This window comes from Schistocerca americana, chromosome X (genome assembly GCF_021461395.2).
Source record: "Schistocerca americana isolate TAMUIC-IGC-003095 chromosome X, iqSchAmer2.1, whole genome shotgun sequence".
NCBI classification, from domain to species: Eukaryota; Metazoa; Arthropoda; class Insecta; order Orthoptera; family Acrididae; genus Schistocerca; species Schistocerca americana.
The window spans coordinates 941228218-941252594 of record NC_060130.1 but is presented as its reverse complement, the minus strand read 5'-3'; the positions used below and the strand labels follow the sequence as shown (position 1 = coordinate 941252594).

The window sequence follows — 24377 nt, the reverse complement described above, 5'->3', positions numbered from 1 at the left end:
GCAACAACAATGCCAGTACAATACACAAAACATTATTATAGAACTCAATATTCAGTTCTCAGCATATTAAAAAAATCTGCATTAATCTCAATATGCTACTGGAAAGTATTAGGCAGAATACAAATAATGGAAGGAGTAAAGGGAAACATTCACTGTACAGTTAAGGCTTTCAGCAGTCAACAAGAACATAAACACCACACACACACACACACACACACACACACACACACACACACACACACACACACACACACACACACACACACACACACAGAGAGAGAGAGAGCTGGGATGACTGCTATTCTGGTTTTGCAGCACCCAAACAATGTATTGTTACCTAGCTGTGATGGACATAATCTGAAAGCTCAGCAATGTATGAAAACTCATTTTCATGCCTTTTGACTGCTCAGAGTCTCAACAGCATGATCTGTTTATTCCTTCACTTATCTACACTATCCTTAATAAATAAAATGTACAGGTACTTTAGTCAAAGTAGCTGAACCAGATAACATGCAAAACACATCTTCCTACACTTACTTATTCAGGTTTTGTGCTAGGACAAGATATGTTATCTAGTTACAGTATACTCAATGTGCTTGGCTATCAGTAATTAATCACTGTTAAATGATTATGGGATATTTAGACTCTGAAAACAACAGTGACAACAGGTAAGAAGAGAAACATCATAATTTAGAAAGCAGACATACTCTTTCTTGCATGCACAAGTATAAATAGAGAACTTTTGTAATTCTTACTTCTTGTCTTTCTTCACTAAGTGGTTCCAGCTTGCTATTATTTATACCAACTCCTGCAATGTTAATGTGAGTGCAAAGAAAAGGATCGATTTTGTCTGGCACCAAACCACCTGGTCCTGGAAATGTATAATAACACACAAGCTTTGTACTATGTTTTCTCATTTGTTGGCTGCCAGTCAATCCATCAGTTTTGCATATTTGTGTCATATCTTCTTGTTTAAATAATGAGTAACCATTTCCCATGTCTTGTAATTGGCCCTTGTATGTATTCAGATCACTGTGTTGTGCTGAAATACAAGCAAATAGTTAAAATAAGAAGTATAGAAAAATCTTATACACAAATTTCCATCAAAATTTTCATATGGTACTACCCTGGATCATATCACAATGAACTAAAATTGTGGGAGGGGGGGGGGGGGCTAATAAAGGTTCATTTGGAAAGAGTGAAAAGACACAAAGATGAGATAGAAAACTAAAGGGCAGCCAAAAAAAATGCATATTCTTAACTCTTCACTCTTGTAGCATCATCCTGTAATTACTGTAGTGTCTATATCTACATCTACACCTACATACATACTCTGCAAGCTACTGTATGGTGCATGGTTGAGGGTACCTTGTACCATAACAAGTCATTTCCTTTTCTATTCCACTCACAAATAGAGTGTAGGTGGGGGGGGGGGGAGTCTATATGCCTCCGTATGAGCCATCATTTCTCTCATTTCATCTTCCTGGTTCTTACATGAAATGTATGCTGTTGGCAGCAGAGTAGTTCAATAGTCAACATCAAATGTTGGTTCTATAAATTTGCTCAGTAGTGTTTTGTGAAAAGCACATTGTCTTCCCTCCAGGGATTCCAATTTGAGTTCATGAAGCATCTCCAAATAATCATGTGTTGATTGAACCTACCAGTGACAAATCTAGCAGCCTGCCTCTGAATTGCTTTAATGTCTTCCTTTAATCTGAACTGGCAGGGATCCCAAACACATGATCAGTACTCAAGAATGGGTCACACTAGTGTTCTATGTGTGGTATACTTTACAGATAAACTATACTTTCCTAAAATTATCTCAATACACTGAAGCGGACCCTTCACCATCCCTACTACTGTCCTTACATGCTCATTCCATTTCATATCAATTTGCAAAATTATGCCTAGATATTTAATCAATGTGGCTGTGTTAAGCAGCATGCTACTAGTGTTGTATTCAAAGATTATAGGATTGTTCATCCTACTCAGCTGCATCAACTTACATTTCTCTACATTTAGAGCAAGCTGTCATTCATCACACCAACTACAAATCTTGTCTTTTTACACTGATCTGTTTGTTGTTTTCATTAACATATTCCTCAGTAAACTTTCATATATACTGTCCCTTTGTGTCCTCTCTGACTGCCCTGTTAATCATTTTTACCAATGTTAAGTTGGATCCATTAGTCAAAAACATCTGTCAATTGCTCACTGTATAATAATTGCCATAAATTAGGAAAAAAATTAGAAAATCTTGCAACACCTTGGCAAAACACAGCAACTAATATGAAAGCTGAATATGCTCTTACTATAGTAATGCTGTACATAACTACTCCTTGCAAATTACAAATGCTGCAATTTCTCTTATCATCTGCATACAGAAGACAGAGGTACATCTGAGTATGGAGTGCTACTTGGTGCTGCAAGAATAAAAGATGACACCTCAGACAGCCACCTGTGTCAGATGGTTACAAGGCATCATTTACCAGACAGAGTGTAATAGAGAGAGATGTTCAGGTGGCTAAATGCCCATTTTCCTATTTTCTTTTACAATTTGATACCAATTTATTTACCTTACCAGTGATACTTTAGAGTTTGGCCAATGATTATAATCAAGTATTGATAACTGCATGCAATGAAATACAACCACAACCACATTCCAACTATGTGCTGCTCTTGCTACAGCCAATGGGAGGATAAAACTATTAAGCACTGGGCTATAGACAGGCTACACAAAGATGGTATGTATATGAGACAACTAAACACAAAAGTACCACTCACGGCTTGTGAGAGAATGCAATGAGCTCTATAAAATGAACACTCCAATACAAATCAACACAAGTGCCAATTTCCTTACAAACAAGTCCTGGTTTATCTTGCAATGTCTGCAGAAAACACACACACACACACACACACACACACACACACACACACACATACGGACAACACTGGAGGTGTCAGTGATGGGTATTCTTGATTACCGCCGGCACTCATTTTGGCTGGTGGCCAACCTGCAAGCCCAGACAGCTGTGCCAAGCTGGAAGCATTGCAGTGCCAATGCTGGCAGATGGCCTGGCATTGGCAGGAACAGATGTAGCAGAGCCCTGGGCTGATGATCGTGCAACGACTCTGCTGGACTCTTTATCACCAACAGGGGTGAACCTATAAGAACTGAGGAACTGGTCAAGAGCTACTTCCAGTGACACATCCGAAACATGTTTTTTCATATACATCTTAAATGTTCGTACAAGTCATTCTGTTTCCCATTCAACTGAGGGTGGAAAGGAGGAGGAGTGACACGGCAAACACCACTTCTTTATGAAAATCTTCAAATTCCCGAGGTACAAACTGAGGTCCATTGCCTGTAACTAATGTATACAGAAGAGCTTATACTGCAAAAATTTTTGACAAATCTGAAAACGTTATTGTCACATAAGTAGACAGACAACACATGATATACAAAAACTTAGAAAAAGCATCACTTACAACAAACCAGTAGAAATTCAAAAAAGGTCCCACAAAATCAACATGAATTCATTCCCAAGGGTGCTGTGCATGTAGCCATGGTGGCAAAGAAGCACAGGGAGCTGCCTGATGGGTAACACACTGCAGGCAGACTGCAACAACTCATGCTATTTCTCCATCAATGCCTGAGTAAAAAGAGAGCAGCACTCCCTCCATCCCAAACAGAAAGACAATTTTGTAATGCAAAATAATTTGCCAAAGGATCAGAAGCACGGTGCAGAGGTTTATCCGGCCAGCCGTATTACATGAAAGAATAACTTTGCTTAAAACAGGATCTGTGGCTACCACAGCTGCAATTCTAGTGCTAGTAATAGGAAAACCATCAACAACTCTGAGCTTCCATTTCCAACTGAAAACAAAAGGATTACTCTTTGTCAAACTCTGGAGCTGGACAATCAGCAAAAGCGATAAGGCATCAGCATTTGCATGTAGCGCTGTAGGTCAAAAATGCAACTCACAATTGTATCATGACAGGAAGAGAGCCCACCATTGTAAACAATGTGTGGCTTTGTCTAGCTCAGATGCTGAAAGGTCAAAAGGAGACACTACTGGTTTGTGTTCTGTGATCAGGTGAAACTTAGACCCACATAGAAAAACCTGAAATTTTTTTTGAGCATATATGATCATCAAAGCCTCTTTCTCTATATGGGAATATTGGTGTTTTGCTGAATTTAAGGATTTAGAGGCATATACAATAGGGTGTTCATATCCGTCCACTTACTTATGAGTCAGGATGGTGCCAAGGCCAAAATGAGACGCATCCATCACTAACACAAGGTGCTGGTCCAGTTGAAAAGTCACAAACAAGGTGCTGACTGCAGCTTAGATATCAACAACTTGAATGCCTGGTCACAAGCTGGGGACAGCCGGAAAGGAATGCATGGGGTGGTTGTGCCCCCATAGCAGCAACTGGTATGAATTTGTGGTAGTATGCAATTTTGCCTAAAAATGCTTGTAATTCCTTGACAGACATGGGGTGCGTCAACACAACAATAGCATGAATATGCTGACACAATGGTTTCAATGCCAGCATGTGACACTTCAAAACCCAAATAAATAATGAATAGTTGAAGAAACTATGCCTTATCCAAATTGCACTTTAATCCTGCAAACTGTAAAACAGAAAATAGAGCATGAATGTTCTGCAAATGTTCCTCTGTAGAGGCACCCGACACTATTATCTCATCGAAATAGTTGATGCAGCCTGGAACTGATGCAACAAGTTGCTCTAAAAAGCATTGAAAAATATCTGGAGTGCTTGCCACACCAGAAGACAAACATCAATATTGATAAAGCCCAAATGGGATATTGATAACTAGAAGACGTTTAGATTCCTCATCAAGTGTCAGTTGTAAATATGCCTCTGCCAAGTCAATCTACGAATAATAATGGCCCCCATATAATTCTGCTAACAGCTCATTAGGGTGAGGCAATGGATAGGTATCAATGATTGACTGTGCATTAATACACATATATAAAAATCATCACAGAGGCATAATTTACTGGTAGCTTCTTCGAGTATCACCAGTGGTGCTGATCATTCCCTGCAAGCAAGAGGTAAAATAACAGAAAGGGATTGATGATGATCTAATTCTGCTTTTACTTGATCCTGTAAAGTTACCAGTACCAGGTGGGCTTGGAAAAAACGGGGACAGGCGAACTGCTTCATCATAATACAAGCCTGAAATTCTGTTGCACAACCTCATCCCACAGAAAACAGTGACGAAAATTTGGCACATAAAATCATCCAAACCAAACAAGTTATCAGTGTAAGCATTGACCACAGGTAGGAATGTTAATGAACAAACCACAGCCTTGTACATCACAGGTGCATAAAACTGTCCAAGAATGAAACTCTGTTGTTTGTTATAACTCACCAGCCTCCATGACACTGAAGTCAGAGGTGGAGAACCCAAATCCACATAAGTTTGAGAATTCACCAATGTTGCTGCTGTACCTGTGTCCACTTGCATCTTCAAGGGTTTGTTATAAACACTCACATTTCAATGTATAACTTGCTTTGAGACACTGTCACTGCCAACACACTTTTCACATCCATCTTTGTTTCATCCTCACTTAGGTTTGCGAGGGAATTACACACAGAAGCAAAGTGTCCTTTCTTATGGCACCTATTACAAGTTGCCCAGCACTTGGGACACGCAATCCATTCATGTTGAATGAAACAATATGGCCATGAAGGGAGCAGACGTGAGGTTGTCGCTGTTGTGAGGAGAACTGTTGTTGTCAGGAACGATGCTGAGAAGTCTGCTGGACTTCTGCAGTAGCATCTATGTTCTCTTACATGCTGGCTGAAGGCTGGGAGGGGTGAGAGGAACTGATTTTGGAAATTTTGGACTGGGCTTCTATCTGACTATCTCCAGCCCATGAAACTTCAAATGACTGTGCTACATACAATACTTCCATAAGTGTATGATTTTCATACTGTAGAGCTCACTCTCAAACTTCCCTATCAGGAGCAAAACATATGACTGCATCACAAACCATTTGACCTGCATAGGATTACTTATAAACATTTGTCATAAAATTATGAAAACGGCTAAGTCCATGTAGTTCTGCTTCCCATGCCCCGTATGACTGTTTTGGCCACTTTTGGTAGTGGTAAAACTCCATATGAGCAGCAATAATGTGAATGCGTTTGCAGAGATAGGCAGAAAGTAACTTACACATCTGATCGAATGAAAGACCTGAAGGTTCTTGTAAGGGGACAAGCTGACACAAAAAATGATACACAAGAGGTGAAATTGGTTGGCTGGTTGGATTAAAAGAGGGGGGAGAGGGACCAAACTATGAGGTCATCAGTCCCTTGTTCTAAATAAAATAATGCCACAAGTGTGAGAATAAAACAAATGAGACTGAAAACTCAAAACGTAATAATGGGAAAAATCACAAGAACGATGAAGGCAACAAACATGTAAATGGACAAAAGGGGACAAGAAAACCACAGAAATGCAAGAAATGGGATGAAGGGATTAAACCAACAAAGCAGATTACCATGGCAGGCTGACCATTACAATAAAAAGGGAGAAGCCAGCACTCTGCAACACATTAAAACCTCCACCCTAGAAGCATTAGGGTGGAGGGACAAAGGACCTGCTCTAAAACTTAGATCAAATGATAAAACCCACCCTCACGAATAAAACGTAAAACTAAATCAGCCGATGAGGTGTTGTCAGATAAAATTAGGGGCAATGAGTCTGGTAACCCAAGATTGCATTGCTGGGGAGTCAAAGTGGGACAGTGCACCAGAATATGGGCCATTGTTAACCGGGCACCGCACTGACACTCAGGTGGGTCTCCATGGTGCAGGAGGTAACCGTGGGCCGCCTAAGTGTGGCCAATGTAGAGCCGGGAAAAGAACAACTAGTTCCCTGCGAGAAACCCGCATGGAAGTCTTCCACACATTCATAGTCTCCTTAATGATACACACTTTGTTGTGTGTACTGTTATGCCATTCCATCTCCCAAAGGCGAAAAACCCTATGGCGTAAGTCAGAACGTACGTCAGTTCCCACGATGCCCATCTCCAGAAGCGGTTTCCACATAGCCTGTTTGGCCAGCCTGTTGGCAAGTTCATTGCCTGGGATGCCGACGTGTCCTGGAGTCCACACAAACACCAATGAATGACGGGACCGGTCCAGGGCATAGATGGACTCCTGGATGGACGCTACCAAATGATGGCGAGGGCAGCACTGGTTGATAGCTTGTAGGCTGCTCAAAGAGTCAGTACACAAAGAAACGATTCCCCAGGGCATGAACAGATATACTGAAGTGCACGAGAGATGGCCACCAGCTCTGCAGTGAATACACTGCAGCCATTGGGCAATGAATGTTGTTCAAAATAGCCTCTGTGGATGTAGGTGAAGTCAACATGACCATCAGCCATCAACCCGTCGGTGTAAACAACTTCACAGCCCCGGAACACGTCAAGAATCGAGAGAACGTGATAGCAGAGAGTGGCAGGAGTAACTGAGTACTTAGTGTCATGCGGAAGGTCTAGATGAATCCGCAGCCGAGGTGCACACCATGGAGGTGTATGCGGACGGATCTGGATGGGAGGTGGTAAAGGGTAGGACTCCAGTTCTGACAGAAGGGATCGCATGCGAACCACAATCATTAGCCATGACCTGGACTGTCGATGCGGGAGATGAACTGCTGTGGGTGGAAAAAGGAGACAGTAATTCGGATGCTCAGGAGAACTACGGATGTGTGCAACGTAACTGGCGAGCAGTTGTGCACGTCGTATCTGCAATGGAGGGACTCCAGCCTCCACCAGGACACTGGTCACCAGACTCATTCTAAAAGCTCCTGCTGCTACGCGAACGCCGCAGTGGTGCACTGGGTCGAGAACATGCAACGCTGAGGGCACCGCCAAACCATAAACCAGACTTCCATAGTCAAGGTGGGATTGAACAAGGGCTTTGTAGAGCTGCAGAGTGTAGAGCGATCTGCACCCCATTTGGTGTTGCTCAGGCAGTGGAGGACATTGAGGTGCTGCCAGCACTTCCACTTAAGCTGACGACGATGAGGTAGCCAAAAGAATTGGGCGACGAAAACCAGTCCTATGAATCGATATGTCTCCACTACAGTAGTCGATCATCATGAAGGTAAAGTTCTGGTTCTGGATGAACCGTATGACGCCGACAGAAGTGCATGACACACGACCTAGAGGCCAAAAACTGGAAGCCATGGGCGAGAGCCCATGACTGCACTTGGTGGATGGCTGCCTGTAGGTGCCACTCAGCAACACCAGTACTAGTGGAGCAGTACGAAACGCAGAAGTCGTCTGCATACAGAGAGGGTGAAATGGACGGGCTTACAGCTGCAGCTAGACCATTAATGGCCTTAAAAAATAGTGGTACACTAAATACTGAGCCCTGCGAGACTCCATTCTCCAGGATATGGGGGGAACTATGGGCAGCACCAACTTGGACACGGAAAGCAGGGAGCGACAGGAAACTCTGGATAAAAATCAGGTGCAGGCCTTGGAGACCCCACCTGTATAATGTGGCAAGGATATAATGTTGCTAGGTGGTCTCATACGCTATGCATACATCAAAAAAGACGACAACAAGGTGTTGGCGTCTGGAAAAGGCTGGTCGAATGACAGACTTGAGGGACACAAGATTATCAGTGGTAGAGCGCCCCTGGTGGAAGCCACTCTGACATGGAGCCAGTAGGCCATGTGACTCCAGGACCCAACCCAGCCGCCGACACACCATACGTTCTAGCAGCTTACAAAGAACTTTGGTGAGGCTGATGGGCTGATAGCTACCCACATCATGCGGGTTTTTACCAGGTTTGAGCACTGGAAAGATGGCGCTCTCCTGCCATTGTGATGGAAAGACGCCATCGCACCAGATCCAGTTGAAGATGACGAGGAGATGGCGCTTGTAGTCAAACGAGAGATGTCTAATCATCTGACTGTGGATCCGATCCGGCCCAGGAGCTGTGTTGGGCCAATGTGGAGGTGCGCTGAGGAGCTTACACTCCATAAATGAGGCGTTATAGGGTTAACTGTGGGATGTAGTGAACAAGAGGACTTTGTAGTCCATCCACCGTTTGAGGGCGCGAAAGGCTGGGGGTAGCTCTCCGAAGCAGAGACTCGAGGATAGTGCTCAGCAAAGTGCTCGGCAATCGCGTTTGCGTCGGTACATAGCACGCCATTGATGGTAGCGTCAGGGACACCTGTTGGGGTCTGGTTCCCAAAAAGACGTCTGATCTTCGTCCAGACTTGGGAAGGTGACGTATGGCGCCCAATGGTCGACGCATACCTCTCCCAACACTCCTGTTTCTGTCGTTTTATAAGCTGGCATACACAGGCACGGAGCCGCTTAAAGGTTATCAGATGCTCTAGGGAAGGGTGCTGCTTTTGTTGCTGTAGAGCTCGCCGACACTCCTTCATTGCTTCAGTGACTTCCGGCGACCACCAAGGGACTGCCTTTCGCCGGAGGCACCCTAAAGAGCAGAGGATCGCGTTTTCTGCCACAGAAACAATTGTTGTAGTCACCCACTCAACCGCCACATCGATGTTACCATGTGGAGGAGATTCAGCGGTGACAGCAGAGGTGAAAGTTTCCCAGTCCACCTTGTTTAAATCCCATCTGAGCAGGTGTCGGTGGCCAGGGCATTGACAGGAAGATTGGGAAGTGGTCACCACAACACAGGTCGTCATGTGCTCTCCAGTGGATAGATGGGAGAAGACTTGAGCTGCAAATGGATAAATCAATGGCCGAGCAACTACCACGAGCCACCCTGAAATGTGTGGCGGACCCAGTATTTAAGAGGCAGAGGTCGAACTGAGAGAGTAAAGTTTCGACATCTCTGCCTCGGCCAGTAAGCACGGTGTCTCCACACAAGGGGTTATGGGCGTTAAAATTTCCCAAAAGTAGGAAAGGTTTAGGGAGTTGATCAATCACGGCAGCTAACACATTCAGGGTTACTGCACCATCTGGAGGAAGATATACATTGCAGGCAGTTATTTCCTGTGTTGTCCATATTCTGACAGCCACAGCTTCAAGAGGGATTTGAAGGGGCACAGGTTCACTACAGACTGAGTTTAGGACATAAACGCAAACTCCACCTGACACTCGATTATAGCTGCTACGGTTCCTGTAATATCCATTATAGCCGTGGAGGGCAGGGGTGTGCATTGCCGGGAACCAGGTTTCCTGGAAGGCAATGCAGAAAGCAGGTGTAATACTTAACAATTGCTGTAGATCAGCCAGGCAGTGGATAAAACCGCCGCAATTTCACAGGAGGATGACATCACCGTGAGACTGGGAAGCCACGGAACATTCAATGAGGTAGGTTATGCTTCAGGGTCACCTGCTGCCACCTATTTATTTCCTGAGCAGTCTATACCCATTGTGTATGAGGGTCTGGCGAGATCCAGGTCGTCGGCAGACACCAGAATCTGCACCCCATCCTCAGATGCAGAGCTTGTAGCTAGTGGTGGTGTGGGTGCCACTGCAAGTTCCTTATTTTTGAGGGTCTTCTTTTTCGATTTCTTGTGCTGTTCCTTGGGTTTCCATGACTGTGAGGACTTCACTGAATCAGTCTCCGGCACTGAGGAAGAGCGTGAAGCCCTACGACCAGCTGATTTTGGGCTCTTCAGCCACTGACAGGTGACATCTTTCCCACTAGCAGCAACCTGGGAAGGGAGTGACATAAAGGACCCCTTCCTAGCGAGAGGAGCTGAAGAAGCCTTATACTTCTCTGGCTCAGAAGTGGGGACTGAAATCCCTGATGGTTGGGGGGGGGGGGGGGGGTGTTGCTCCCAAAGTAAGGAAGTGCCCCCTCACCATCAAGGGGGCAGGTGCAGTCTCCCGGTCCTGAGAGGCGACAGGAATTCGAGGAACTGATGGGGCGAGTACTGTTCTTGTAGCGGCAGCGTATGAGGTGGTCATAGCCACAGGATGTAGGCTCTCAAATTTCCTCTTAGCCTCAGTGTAGGCCAGTTGATCCAGGGTCTTATATTTCATGATTTTCCTCTCTTTCTGTAAAATCCTGCAGTCTGGAGAGCAAGGTGAATGATGCTCTCTGCAACTGTCATAGATTGGCCGGAGGGGGGGGGGGGCGGGGGGGGGGGCGCACATGGAGTATTGGGATGCGATGGATGGCTACAATCTCAACAGGTGGGGCTGGAAGTACAGCTGGAAGACATATGGCCGAACTTCCAGCACTTAAAGCACTGCATCGGGGGAGGGATATATGGCTTGACATCACAGTGGAAATACTTGTTGTGTGTTTTGATGGGCGTTGTAGTTCCGTTGCATAGTGTTTTGGTTTTCTTTTAATTGCAATGAATTATATAAGTGTGGTGATAATTTGTAAAATTATATAATGTATTTAGATTTAAGTATTTATATATTATAAAATATTGTAAACGAATTGCGGCCATGTTTAGCGATTATTTTGACTACTGCAGTGTCATGTGACCCGACTCAGGACTGTGGATATGAGCGGGAAAATAGGGGTCTTTTGTCGTTGGCCGTTGTGGTGGCGAGTTGGGAGCGGCAAAAGTGCCGCGAGTACAAGCATGGACGCCAGTGTATGCGAAGGAACAAAGTGATAGTGTGTGGACGTGAGACAAACAGTGTACGAATTGCACCGATTATAATTTGTGAACTTAAAAATGCATGGCCATAACGTTAAAGTGTTTCTTTTGAATAAATAAGTTTCAATCTGAACGTGTATAGTTCAATCCACTGCTGTTCAAAAGCCAGCCAATATCTAAAGGGGCGCAAATGCAACCGTTTACTACCAACCCCCTTTGCAGATGAGCCACGTGAAAAATAGGTAGTAAACGAGCCCGAGTTCAGTTGCAACCTTGGCCTTCTCGTGCAATGTGTCACCCTCGCAAGCCAAGATGAAGGCACCGGTGGAAACCTGGTTATCCCTCAGACCCCGATGGACGCGCCGCGAGAAATGAACATCTCGCCACTCGAAAATGGCACGTAGCTCGTCGTCATACTGCAAAAGAAAGTCGCTGTGGAATATAATACCCTAGACCATATTTAAGCTCTATGAGGCTTGATGGTAACAGAAACATCCCCCAACTTGCCACAAGCGAGTAATGACTGTGACTGGGGGCTCGTCCAGGATAGGACTTTCTTCCATATTCCAAAGTATTTCGGAATCGGATGTCCGTCTGATGTTAGGCTTGTGAACAGTCAGTGTGGGGGCTCTGAGCTAAATCGGTGCATTAGCAGTACTGGAGTGTTTGTGCTGGACAAGATACGCGCTGCCCCGTGGTTACGCCGATATAAGGCCACCACGATTGTGAAGCAGTCAGTTACACAGTCTGATGAGTCGACCACGTGTTGCCGCGGGTAAAACCGCCGTGCTTGCCGCGGGTAAAACAGTCGTCCGTGCCGCGACACGTGTTGCCGCGAGAAAAAACCGTCGTCCGTGCCACGTCCATGTGTTGATACGGGTAAAGCAGTCGAAGCTGTATCCACGTGCTGCCGACGACCAACGCCGTCGTCCGTGCCACCGACCAACACGACTACATGCTGGCAGGGGCCTACGCAACGTGTTCTCGCTCCTGATTGAGTTTGCTGTGTGTCCACGCCGCCGATTACGATTCATTGCATAGCTGTGCTGCGGAGCTCACTGTAGACGTCGCGTCACACGAGGATATAAAAGATAAGTACAGCCAGCAGCTACATTGCGAAATTGTGTCCTTTCATTAGCCATGGCCGATGAGACACGTGAATCTCAAAGTGAAGGCGATTCAGTGGATGTTAGGAGTACCTGTAGTAGCCCTAGCATCCCAAAATAAATAGGCTGGATACCAGGAAGTGACCTCAGTACATTTTTTGTAAAACTTACTAGCAAATTTGGAGAAATAGACTCGAAAATAGGGAATATAAAAACTGCAATAGTTGGAGAAATGGATTCGAAATTTGGGGATATGGAATTATGGCTTAGTGATAAAATAAAGACAGTGAGCGAAAAATTTGATCAGCTAGATCTCAAATTCACTCAAATTACAGATAAAGTCGAAAACACAGTTAAAATTGTTAAGGGAATTATTGAGAGAGTTGATGAGGTTGAAAGAGGCCTAGTAGCCAAGGTGGACACTGTGCAAAGTAATCTTATGGGGCAGATTCAGGTACAGGAACAGAAATGCACATTATTTCAAAGACAAACAGAGGCAGACATTGAATCCATTAAGATAGGAGTGCTGGATTGCCATAAGGGAATTACTGACAATAAGAAGGAATTAGAAGGGGAAATAAATGTCTTGAGGGAAACAGTTAATACTGTGGCAGCAGGGAATGGAAATTTATTGTTGGGATATCCTCTGGGGCATGGATTTCAGTCAAAACCTTTTAATGGGGAGAATAAATACCATGCAGTTGACTTTCTAGCTGCGTGTAAGGATAACTTTGTGACAGGGATGAGTGAGCAGGCAAACATTAAATATGTTAAGAGGCAGTTGCAAGGGGGAGCTCAAACATGGGCGAACCAAAATGATGATAAATTTTATGATTTTAAAACCTTCGAAAACCTGTTCTTGAACAAATACTGGGGCCAAGCAAAACAATTAAGATTGCAAAACGATTTTTTGAATGGATCCAGTTACAAGAGTGGAAAGGAAAGTATGGTAGAGTTCTGTGTTAGAGAACTGAATAAATTAAATCATCTGGATAGGCCACTGGGCGTATTAACAGAAATATCTACACTAAAGAGAAGATTACCAGAGCATTTGCAATGGGATTTGATTCACAGTGCAACAGATTCAGTGGAAGAATTTCTTAATTTTGTGGATAATATGGACAGGGCATTGTGTTACAGACCTAAATACTGTACATGGAACATAGGGAGAGTAGAAGGTATCATGAAAGGGGAAACAGTATTAATTATGAATATAGTAATAACCATAACAGGTGGAGAGAAGGTAGAAGTGATCAGAATAATCAGGATCGAGATTGGAGAAGCAGGCCACAAAGGTATAACAGAAATTTTGGGGGGAGAAGAGACAACTTTGATCAGATGAGGAGTGATAGAGAAGGTATGAGACTAGGAATGCCAGATGCAAATGGGCAGGGCAGGCAATCAAAAAACTAATTGATGCCTCACTTAAGGTCCGCAGGGGGGGCTGGTAATTATGTGAACAGGGCCAGACAAGGACAAGATGGGATGAGTAATAAAGTCAGCAAGGAAAATAGGGAAATTGGGATATGTCATATGGATACTGTCCTAGGAAATGAAGATCTATTGGGGGGGTTTAACAATTATAGAAACACAGATAAAAGGTATAAGAGGAAAAAAGGGAACAAGGCTAATATCAGCAATGAACAGAGTGAGTTTTACATTGATGACATGTTTAAAAGGGAAGAGAAATTACAAGCAGAGGAGGAAAATATTGGTTTGTGTGCAGAAAAATTCATTGAAAGATCAGAGACAGAGGTAATTTCATCAAAAGGGGGAACAGAAGTGTATATGGAATTAAGGGGCAATGTTCACAGTAATAATGGGTGTGATGAATGGGTAGAGATGTCTATTGGAAATAGTATGGAGAATTGTGGAAAAGGTGAGGAGAGGGTTATTCAGTGTGATGTAAAGGCTAATATGAGTGGTGTATTTGACAATGTGGAAAATGCTGGTAAATTACCTACTGATAAGGTTACTGTGCTTGTGGGTGCAGGTGTTAACTGTGGTAGTGATAATGACTTCAGTGTGGATATGGAAATGTGTAATGATATGGAGAATGTTGCTGTAGGTTGCCCAGAAGATAAAATTGAAACCTATGTTTTCTTAACTGATGATGCAAGCCTGAAAGATATGAAGCCAGACAATCTAATAGCAGAAAACATAGATTTTCCTCCATCTCAAGACTTGATAAGTCAAGAGAAGATGCACATGGCCAGACAGCAAATGTTAAAGAAAGGACATGAGAGACAGAGGAGGCATGGAGAAAGGTATAAGACAACAAAGTTCAAGGAGGGAGATAAGATGCTGGTGAGGAACAAGAAAAAATTCAGTGACATTGATGGCGAAATCAAAAAGTTATCTGAATTATACCATGGACCCTTTGAGATAACGGGTTGTCCACACCTTAATGCATATAGGTTGGTATATCCAGTGTCCAAAAAGCCATTTGGACTGAGAAATGTAACGGAGTTGAAAAAATATGTGGTAAAAGAATAAAGGTTAAGGAAGTGAGATTCCCATGTACACTATTGTCGAGTTAAAAAAAAAAAATATTGGGGGCTATGTATACAAGTATTTATAATTGGAGTATTATTTGTGTTACTGTGTATGTTGCAATGCCATTGTTGGTGGTCAACAAACTTCATTATACTGTATGTATTTGCAACAAGGGAATCTGTTGTCCAATGGATTTGCACAACTGGTGTGGGTGTGATAGAAGCCTTGTTGAGTCATACGGGAACTGAAACCTACTGTACATATAGTCTACTTCTGTATAAAAGTGTGGAGAATATAGGAGGGAGGAAATCTGCAAATAGTTTGTTAAAAAAAAAGTTGAGATTTTATTAAAATTTCTAATGTATCTGTGGCACCTGGAGTTGATACTGGTGCGTGGGGGTAGGATTGTTGCTGGGACAGTCATGTAGGGCAATCACTAAATATGCAAATTGTAGAGGCATATAGGAAATAATTAACTTGCTTATTATAAGATGTTCATGAGGAAAGTGAGGGAAAGAACACTAATGGCTAAGTAAAAGTTTATGACCTTGGTGAGTTTGTTTGCCATTTATGATTGAATCTAGGTAGCCATGGAAATGTCATAAAAGAATGGGTTACAAGATATTGCCAAATATTATGTGAAAATTTATATAGGAATTCATAAAAAAATTGAGTGTATTTATGTACAGTGATATAGCTGTATGGATGCTTTAAAAAAATATAAGCATCTGCATCTGGGAACAAATTCTCTTGGTGCGGGGGGTAGAAGTGTCGGAGCTCCTGATCTGGGAACATTTGAAGGGTGAAATAGAATATATTTAACTATGCCATGTTTGTGTTTGATTTGTGTGCATGTTCGTCATTTGTACAAACCTCAATAAGAACTGATCAGTGAAAACAGGATGTTCCAGGGAGGATTTGGATAGCCTGATTCCTGGGAAATGTGGGTCTGCATGTCTAGGCAAGATTCATGAGGATTTGGTTAAATTTTGATAGGATGGCTTGGCTAACGAGAGGAAGCACAGTGTTGCTGGCTGACAAGTTTGGAAAGACTGTATTCCATTGCATAAACCTGTGAACACAAGGATCTGGTTACAACAACTTCATTCAACTTACAGAAACAACTGTATAAAAAGTGGAAGTGTTAATGTGCAGTGAGTGTGCAACCTACAGCCGGCCGAAGTGGCCGTGCGGTTAAAGGCGCTGCAGTCTGGAACCCCAAGACCGCTACAGTTGCAGGTTCGAATCCTGCCTCGGGCATGGATGTTTGTGATGTCCTTAGGTTAGTTAGGTTTAACTAGTTCAAAGTTCTAGGGGACTAATGACCTCCGCAGTTGAGTCCCATAGTGCTCAGAGCCTTTTTTTTTTTTGTGCAACCTACATATAGACTAACATGGGCATTTATTTTGCTTGCCCAATCAGACTCAACAGGAAACTATCTAATTGTATATTTGAGTTGGATACATTGTTGGATTATGTACATATGTTTTCTGATGACAGTACTTACACTGATTAACTCACCACTATAACACTGTTCTACATTTTTTGGTGTCATTATAGTTCTAATTAAAATGTTTAATATATAAAGTAATATGGGTTCACTCCATTTGGTGCTACTTCATGTTGCCACTAATAAGGTAATGTCTCCATGAAGTGGGGGTATGTAAGGTAATGGGGGATAATATGGAACTCTTTCAAGTAATTTAAAATTTAAAGCACAGCAGCAGAGATAATATGCTGGGCAAAATAGACCGGAAAATACTTGTTGTGTGTTTTGATGGGCGTTGTAGTTCTGTTGCATAGTGTTTTGGTTTTCTTTTAATTGCAACGAATTAAATGAGTGTGGTGATAATTTGTTAAAATTATATAATGTATTTAGATTTAAGTATTTATGTATTATAAAATATTGTAAACGAATTGTGGCCATGTTTAGCGATTATTTTGACTACTGTGGTGTCATGTGACCCGACTCAGGACTGTGGATATGAGCGGGAAAATCGGGGTCTTTTGTCGTTGGCTGTTGTGGTGGCGAGTTGGGAGCGGCAAAAGTGCCGCGAGTGCAAGCATGGACGCCAGTGTATGCGAAGGAACAAAGTGATAGTGTGTGGACGTGAGACAAACAGTGTACGAATTGCACCGATTATAATTTGTGAACTTAAAAATGCATGGCCATAACGTTAAAGTGTTTCTTTTGAATAAATAAGTTTCAATCTGAACGTGTATAGTTCAATTAACTGCTGTTCAAAAGCCAGCCAATATCTAAAGGGGCGCAAATGCAACCGTTTACTACCAACCCCCTTTGCAGATGAGCCACGTGAAAAATAGGTAGTAAACGAGCCCGAGTTCAGTTGCAACCTTGACCTTCTCGTGCAATGTGTCACCCTCGCAAGCCAAGATGAAGGCACCGGAGGAAACCTGGTTATCCCTCAGACCCGGACGCGCCGGACGAAATGAACATCTCGCCACTCGAAAATGGCACATGGCACGCAGCTCGTCGTCATACTGCAAAAGAAGGTCGCTGTGGAATATAATACCCTGGACCATATTTAAGCTCTTATGAGGCTTGATGGTAACAGAAACATCCCCCAACTTGCCACAAGCGAGTAATGACTGTGACTGGGCAGAGGATGCTGTTTTTATCAAAACTGACCCAGAGCACATTCTGGACAAGCCGTCCACCACCCCAAACGTATCCTCCAAATGCACCACAAAAAACTGAGGCTTCATGGACATGAAAGATACCCCATCAACTCTCATACATAAGAGGTACTGGGGTGAATAAGCTTCACTGCCATCCTTACCCTGGCGTTCCTCCCATGGTGTCGCCAGGGAGGGGAACGACTTGAGGTCATATTTCTAAGCATTAAAAGTTAGACTTTGCCTGCTTAGAGACTGCTCGTGGCAGACCACCAGCAAGAGATGACATACTACACTTCATGACGTGTCATCCACCCTGATGCCACTCACTCTGACCAGGGACCCTCCCCACGGACGCCACCCAGCCGCAGCAAAGGCCACCTGGCAGGATGACCATTTCTGGGAGTCCCAATGCCCAAGGGTTATGGGCATCTACTCCTTGGCATACATGGGGAAGTAACAGTGCAGACATCAGCAGAGCGATCCCTGTGTTGTCAGGGGGCCACAAACAACAGGGTACATGGCGGTCCCACCACAGTGGACTGGCTACCATGCTGGATATGAGGTGCAAAGAAGTCCATGGTCATCATTGGTACAGAAAATGACACTGCATAGTGCATGCTGGAAAACGCACCCAGGAAGGTGTCCTCGCCCAAAAGATGGAGAATGGGTGGGACTGCGATGCAATGACGAGAAAATGGGCTAAAGATCTCAATGCATGACACACACAATGCACCATGTAAGGCGCCCTTCCCCATTTGGTTCGCTCTTTGGGAAAATTTTGAAAAATGAAGATCAAACTCTACAGGGGACCATCATATTAAGGCCGAAACGTGTGAGACTCGTTTTAGTTGCCTCTTACGCCAGGCAGGACTACCTCAGGCCTATTCTAACCCCCTGGATTCACAGCAGCGCGAGGTGAAATCCACGGCAAAAAGAGGCCTTGCACAAGTCTACATCGGTTGTTCCAAACGCCTGGAAATGTTGCTTTAGGTGTTTTTCGTAAGCGTCCCAGTCTTCTGCTGCATCATTATATACAAGGAATGGTGGCAGTATGTTGCTGGTGGGACCACAGTTTCTGCCAGTGTAGTCATTAAACTAGAAATAGCAGCTGTCAGTACCTGTTGTTGCTCAAGAAGAGATTTAGGCACTGCCTCCATTGAAATTAAACTCAAAAGACCGATGATTGAAGTGGAAAACATGGAGCCGAATACCGTACTCATTTCCAAAAAGTGTTCTAACTCAATTACACTGTAATTTATGCTCGAACAATGCACACACATGGAAGGCAGGGTACAATACAATTAGCAATACATAAGTGGCAGAGCCTTGCTCTTCAGTCTATATTGTCATTAGTTCCAACAGGGGGCGCAGCTGGCAGGCTGTGCACACAACTGCTGTTGTATTAGCAGGCTGGCTGACTTCTAGTGGCACAAACTTCATGTCTAAACTATGAAGTGACACAAACTAAACCAGTAGTTACAGCAGTTCATATGGATGTGCCTCTGATCTATGTGTATGTCTGCCTCTCAAAGGTAAAGTAGTAGTTCTTTTGGAATCAGGTGGGTGCTGACAAAGGAAATGTCCAGCACCAGGCAGACCATGTACATTCATGGACAAAACGAACGAGACCCCTCGCCTTTTCGTTATGCTGATCCGCATAGCTTTAGTCTGCTACACAGCTTAACAGGCAAGGCGAAGAAGTGCCAACAACATACTACGCACAGGTCTGAAATTGAAAAACTATCCGAACTTTGTCAGACTGTTTTCAATCATGTGTAAGACTATATTAATGCTGATTAGTGTGTTAAACACAACATGTAAATATAAGATAAAATGAAAGAAGAAACGCTAATTAGTATGAACTGTACTAATAAAAATGAATTTCAGCTTATCGAGATAACGTAACTGTTTTAAAAGACAAAGTACCCCAGATCGTTACGAATTAGCAAAATATTATGCGCATTCGGCCGCGAAAAGGTCTGCGTGAACGTTCAGACCAGTCATACTGGATTACCGTTGACGACCTACCATGAAAGTGTGCAAATTTAGCAATGCGCGAAGATTCATAACGAAATTCAGTTAAAAATCATTCAGTACCACATTAAGTCAATTCAGTTGTTGACAGAAGCGGAAAAAGTAGACAATAACATGTATGAAATTCTACAAGAGTTTCATATTGACATCCACAAGGCACCAGTATAGAATAAAGGTAACAATACAACGTATTGGGGGCGCGAGAATTTCTTAAAATTGCTTTACTGATATTCTATCTGCCTCCATCGAGATTAGAACCGAAAACAAACCAGACCTGCCTTGCAGTAACAAGCACCTTGCATTATGCTAGCAGACAACCCAGGCAAACAGCCCTCTATTATTACCCCAGACATGAATAAGCCGGCAATTTCGCAATGAAAATGGCAAAATGATCTGCATTTCTGTTGCACAGAGCTTAATATCTGCTGCGAAAACAGCGCTAGTAGGAAACAGACTGCCTCCTCCACGACTGCAGCCACAACACAACGGCCAACTATGTGTAACACGGAAAGCGATGTCATAAACGAGAGATCGCAAGCCCGTACCCGTGTCATTACACAGTGGAGCAACTTAGAATCTGTAATTTTTCTCATATGGGACTGGTTACCTCTTGTCATGTCTTATCCTGATAAATATTACCTGAAATGAAATGTTTACGTTTTGCATATACGACAAGCCTAATGCAAGAAACATTTCTGAAATATCTGAGGCAACCTGAAGAACACTCCGTGAATTTTAGCTGTAGAAGGTTGCCTTATTAGAAGGAAAACGTGTTTATCCTCGCTCGCCGAGTTTCCAAGTGGCGTCGTTTACTCTGAGGCATACATAATTCTCGCCGGGCATAAGTAGCGACATGACTAACGAGGGGAACTCGCCAGGTGCCATACGCTTATTGTCCAGAAACTTTGCTCAGTGAAGGAGAAAACAAAAGAAGCGAACATGTGCTTCGGCTTATCTGCAGACACTCGACCGTTTCCGAGAAAACGACGGTCAAAGTTATCAACGCACTGTTTCTATAGTGTAGATACCTTTTGCGCCCGAGAATGCAACTGTAGCGGCGGCTCAGTGGCTACTGTCGTTCCTTCCTGAGTTCGAGATCATTTTGGTTTTTTTATTATTATATTTTTCCTTCCCCCTCTATCAGAATTATCAACGAATGTTTCTACCAATTTATGTTGAAATAATGTTGTGTTATTTGTCAATTAACTTTCTTTGTAATTAATGAATTAAAAAAATAATAGACGAATGAGAAAATAATGTGAAATATTTTTGAACTTCCTTACAGCCTGTATGGTTGCAAGGACATTCACAAATATTACACATCATTTTTTCATTTTTTTAATTTATTTCATTACACAGTAAATTAACTGACGAATAACGACAACATTTTTTCAACATAAATTGGAGTAAACATTCGTAGATAATTCTGAGAGTCAGGGGGGGGGGGAGGGGGGGGGGAGGAACAACCGGGTTTCGAACTCGCAGCCCCAAGTTCTGAAGTCACGACGGTAGCCGCTGAGCCACCGCTTCAATTGAATCCTTACACCCTAACAGGTATCTACACTATAGCAACAGCGCATTGAAAACTTTTGACCGTCGTTTCCTCAGAAGCGGTCGAGTGTATGCATATAAGCCGAGACACGTGTTCGCTTATTTTGTCCCCTCTTTCACTGAGCGAAGTTTCAGCAAGATTGGGATATGACACTTGGCGGGTCCCCTCGTAAGTGGTGTGCGTTGTGATTCAGTAGACAGAATGCGTCCACTTTCCTCGACTACTCATTGACATGTTTGGAAACTTTCGTTCTTGTAGTGACAGTTTGCATTATGATGACTGGTTTTCCTGATAACGATCTGCTAATTGACTTTGCTCCTAATTTACGTTACTGTGTAGTAGACCTACTGCAACGACTTGAACCGGAAATGTTTGTTTATTTGGATAGTCCACTTTTTAGTTGCCATATTTTGCTATAATATTTTCCTTTATTTCAAAACGGCAAGATTAGATGACCACTGCAACTTGGTAACATCAGTATCAATTTAATACTTTGAAACAGTTACGTGTGGTGTACGAGGACTGTACTCTGTTGAATGGGTAATACATTAAACACGAAAGCTGCGTTCAGTAGCAATAAATAACTTTCGGTTACATGACAAAACACAAGTCGAAATACTGTCAATTCATCTCAGTACCTAGTAAAACTTAAACTGGAACGATCGCAAACATACTTTTGTGGGGAAGGCAAACGAAAGACTGCGTTTTATTGGCCGCACACTAAGAATACGCAACAGGTCTACTGAAAACACTGCCTACACTACGTTTGTCCGTCCACTGCTATAGTATTCCTGCGCGGTATGGGATCCTTGACAGACGTGATTGACGGTGCACGCCAAAAATGTCCAAGGAACTGTAGCACAGTTTGTAATGTTACGAAATAGGGGAGAGAGAGTCCCAGAATTGATAAGTGTGTTGGGGTGACATTCATGAAAACAAAAGCGTTTTCGTTGCCGCGAGATCTTTTCACGAAATTTCAATCACCAACGTCTACACAGGAAGAAATGACCATAGTAATAATGTAATTCAGGGCTCGTAAGAAAAGATTTCAGTGGTCCTTCTTTCCGCACGCTGTTAAAGAGGGTGACGGTAGAGAAATAGTCCGAAGGTGGTTCGATGAACCCTCTACCAGGCCGTAAGTCTGGATTACAAAGAAATCCTGTAGATGCAGTCATGTAGATGTAACAACGAAATTATGTTGTAATTGCGACATGTGAGTTACATTTGATTTGAACATCGAAGTTGCTTGCTGTTTGTCTATTTTTTGTTCATTATTTTAAACCATAGACAAATACCTAGGTGCGTTAAATTGATACTGAAATAAAGTGTCATGCATGGGCCAATGACAATAAATTCTTAACTACTTGTTATGGTACTGCAGAATCTGCCAGCGTCTTCAGAAGTGGATATCGCATACGACGTTCCTAGGGTGTTTATAAGTGGATATTGCAGACGACTTCGAACAAAATTTGAATGTAGCTTCGTAAAAGTTCCGTGATCAAACGATCTGAGTTGTTGGCGAATACAGTTTATCCTCACTAGACAGTATATACAGGGTGTTACAACAAGGTACGGCCAAACTTTCAGGAAACATTCCTCTCACACAAAGAAAGAAAATATGTTATGTGGACATGTGTCCGGAAACGCTTACTCTCTATGTCAGAGCTCATTTTATTACCTCTCTTCAAATCACATTAATCATGGAATGGAAACACACAGCAACAGAACGTACCAGTGTGACTTGAAACACTTTGTTACAGGAAATGTTCAAAATGTCCTCCGTTAGCGAGGATACATGCATCCACCCTCCGTCGCATGGAATCCCTGATGCGCTGATGAAGCCCTGGACAATGGCGTATTGTATCATAGCCGTCCACAATACGAGCACGAAGAGTCTCTACATTTGAGTCTCTACATTTGGTACTGGGGTTGCGTAGACAAGAGCTTTCAAATGGCCCCATAAATGAAAGTCAAGAGGGTTGAGGTCAGGAGAACGTGGAGGCCATGGAATTGGTCCGCCTCTACCAATCCATCGGTCACCGAATCTTTTGTTGAGAAGCGTACGAACACTTGGACTGAAATGTGCAGGAGCTCCATCGTGCATGAACCACGTGTTGTGTAGTACTTGTAAAGCCACATGTTCTAGCAGCACAGGTAGAGTATCCCGTATGAAATCATGATAACGTGCTCCATTGAGCATAGGTGGAAGAACATGGGGCCCAATCAAGACATCACCAACAATGCCTGCCCAAACGTTCACAGAAAATCTGTAACATGTCAACACAAGCACCAAAGTCAACATTGCCTTCCTTCAATTGGACCAACTGGCGGTGAATCGAGGAAGTACAGTACATACTGACGAAACTAAAATGAGCTCTAACATGGAAATTAAGCGTTTCCGGACACATGTCCACATAACATCTTTTCTTTATTTGTGTGTGAGGAATGTTTCCTGAAAGTTTGGCCGTACCTTTTTGTAACACCCTGTACTATCATTATACATGAGGTGAAAGGGGTTACACCGGGTACGGTGGCCGAGCGGTTCTAGGCGCTTCAGTCGCGAACCGCGCGCCTGCTTCAGTCGCAGGTTGGAATCCTACCTCGGGCAATGGATGTGTGTGATGTCCTTAGGTTAGGTAGGTTTAAGTAGTTCTAGGTCTAGTGGACTGATGACCTAAACAGTTTGGTCGTATAGTTCTTAGAGCCATTTTTTCACCTTCGCGTAAAATTTCTTTTCATAAACGGTCGTATCTTTAGATTGCGTTGACACATAAGCTCACCTTTTTACACCACCATGGGGCCGTATACCACATGAAGTGCGATACATTTTCGCTTATTATGTCTACCCGTACTGGAGGTAAATGGGTTTTATGTGTTGGCTAGACAGACAGACGGTCAAGAAAGTGAGACTAGTAGGGTTCCATTTTTTCCGATTTAGGTGACGA

At 43.2% G+C, this 24377-nt stretch overlaps 1 protein-coding gene across 5 annotated transcripts in view; it reads right to left on the bottom strand.

Annotated features, from left to right (window-relative positions):
* Positions 1–24377, bottom strand: part of LOC124555080 (acidic mammalian chitinase-like) — a 183108-nt gene that overhangs the window by 137429 nt on the left and 21302 nt on the right. For all 5 annotated transcript variants that reach the window (XR_006968516.1, XM_047128870.1, XM_047128872.1 and 2 more), the window contains one exon: positions 756–1042. Coding sequence is in view for 4 of the 5 variants with exons in the window: in XM_047128870.1 (XP_046984826.1) it covers positions 756–1042 (287 nt within the window). In the remaining variant the exon portion in view is untranslated. The remainder of the gene's footprint in view (positions 1–755; positions 1043–24377) is intronic.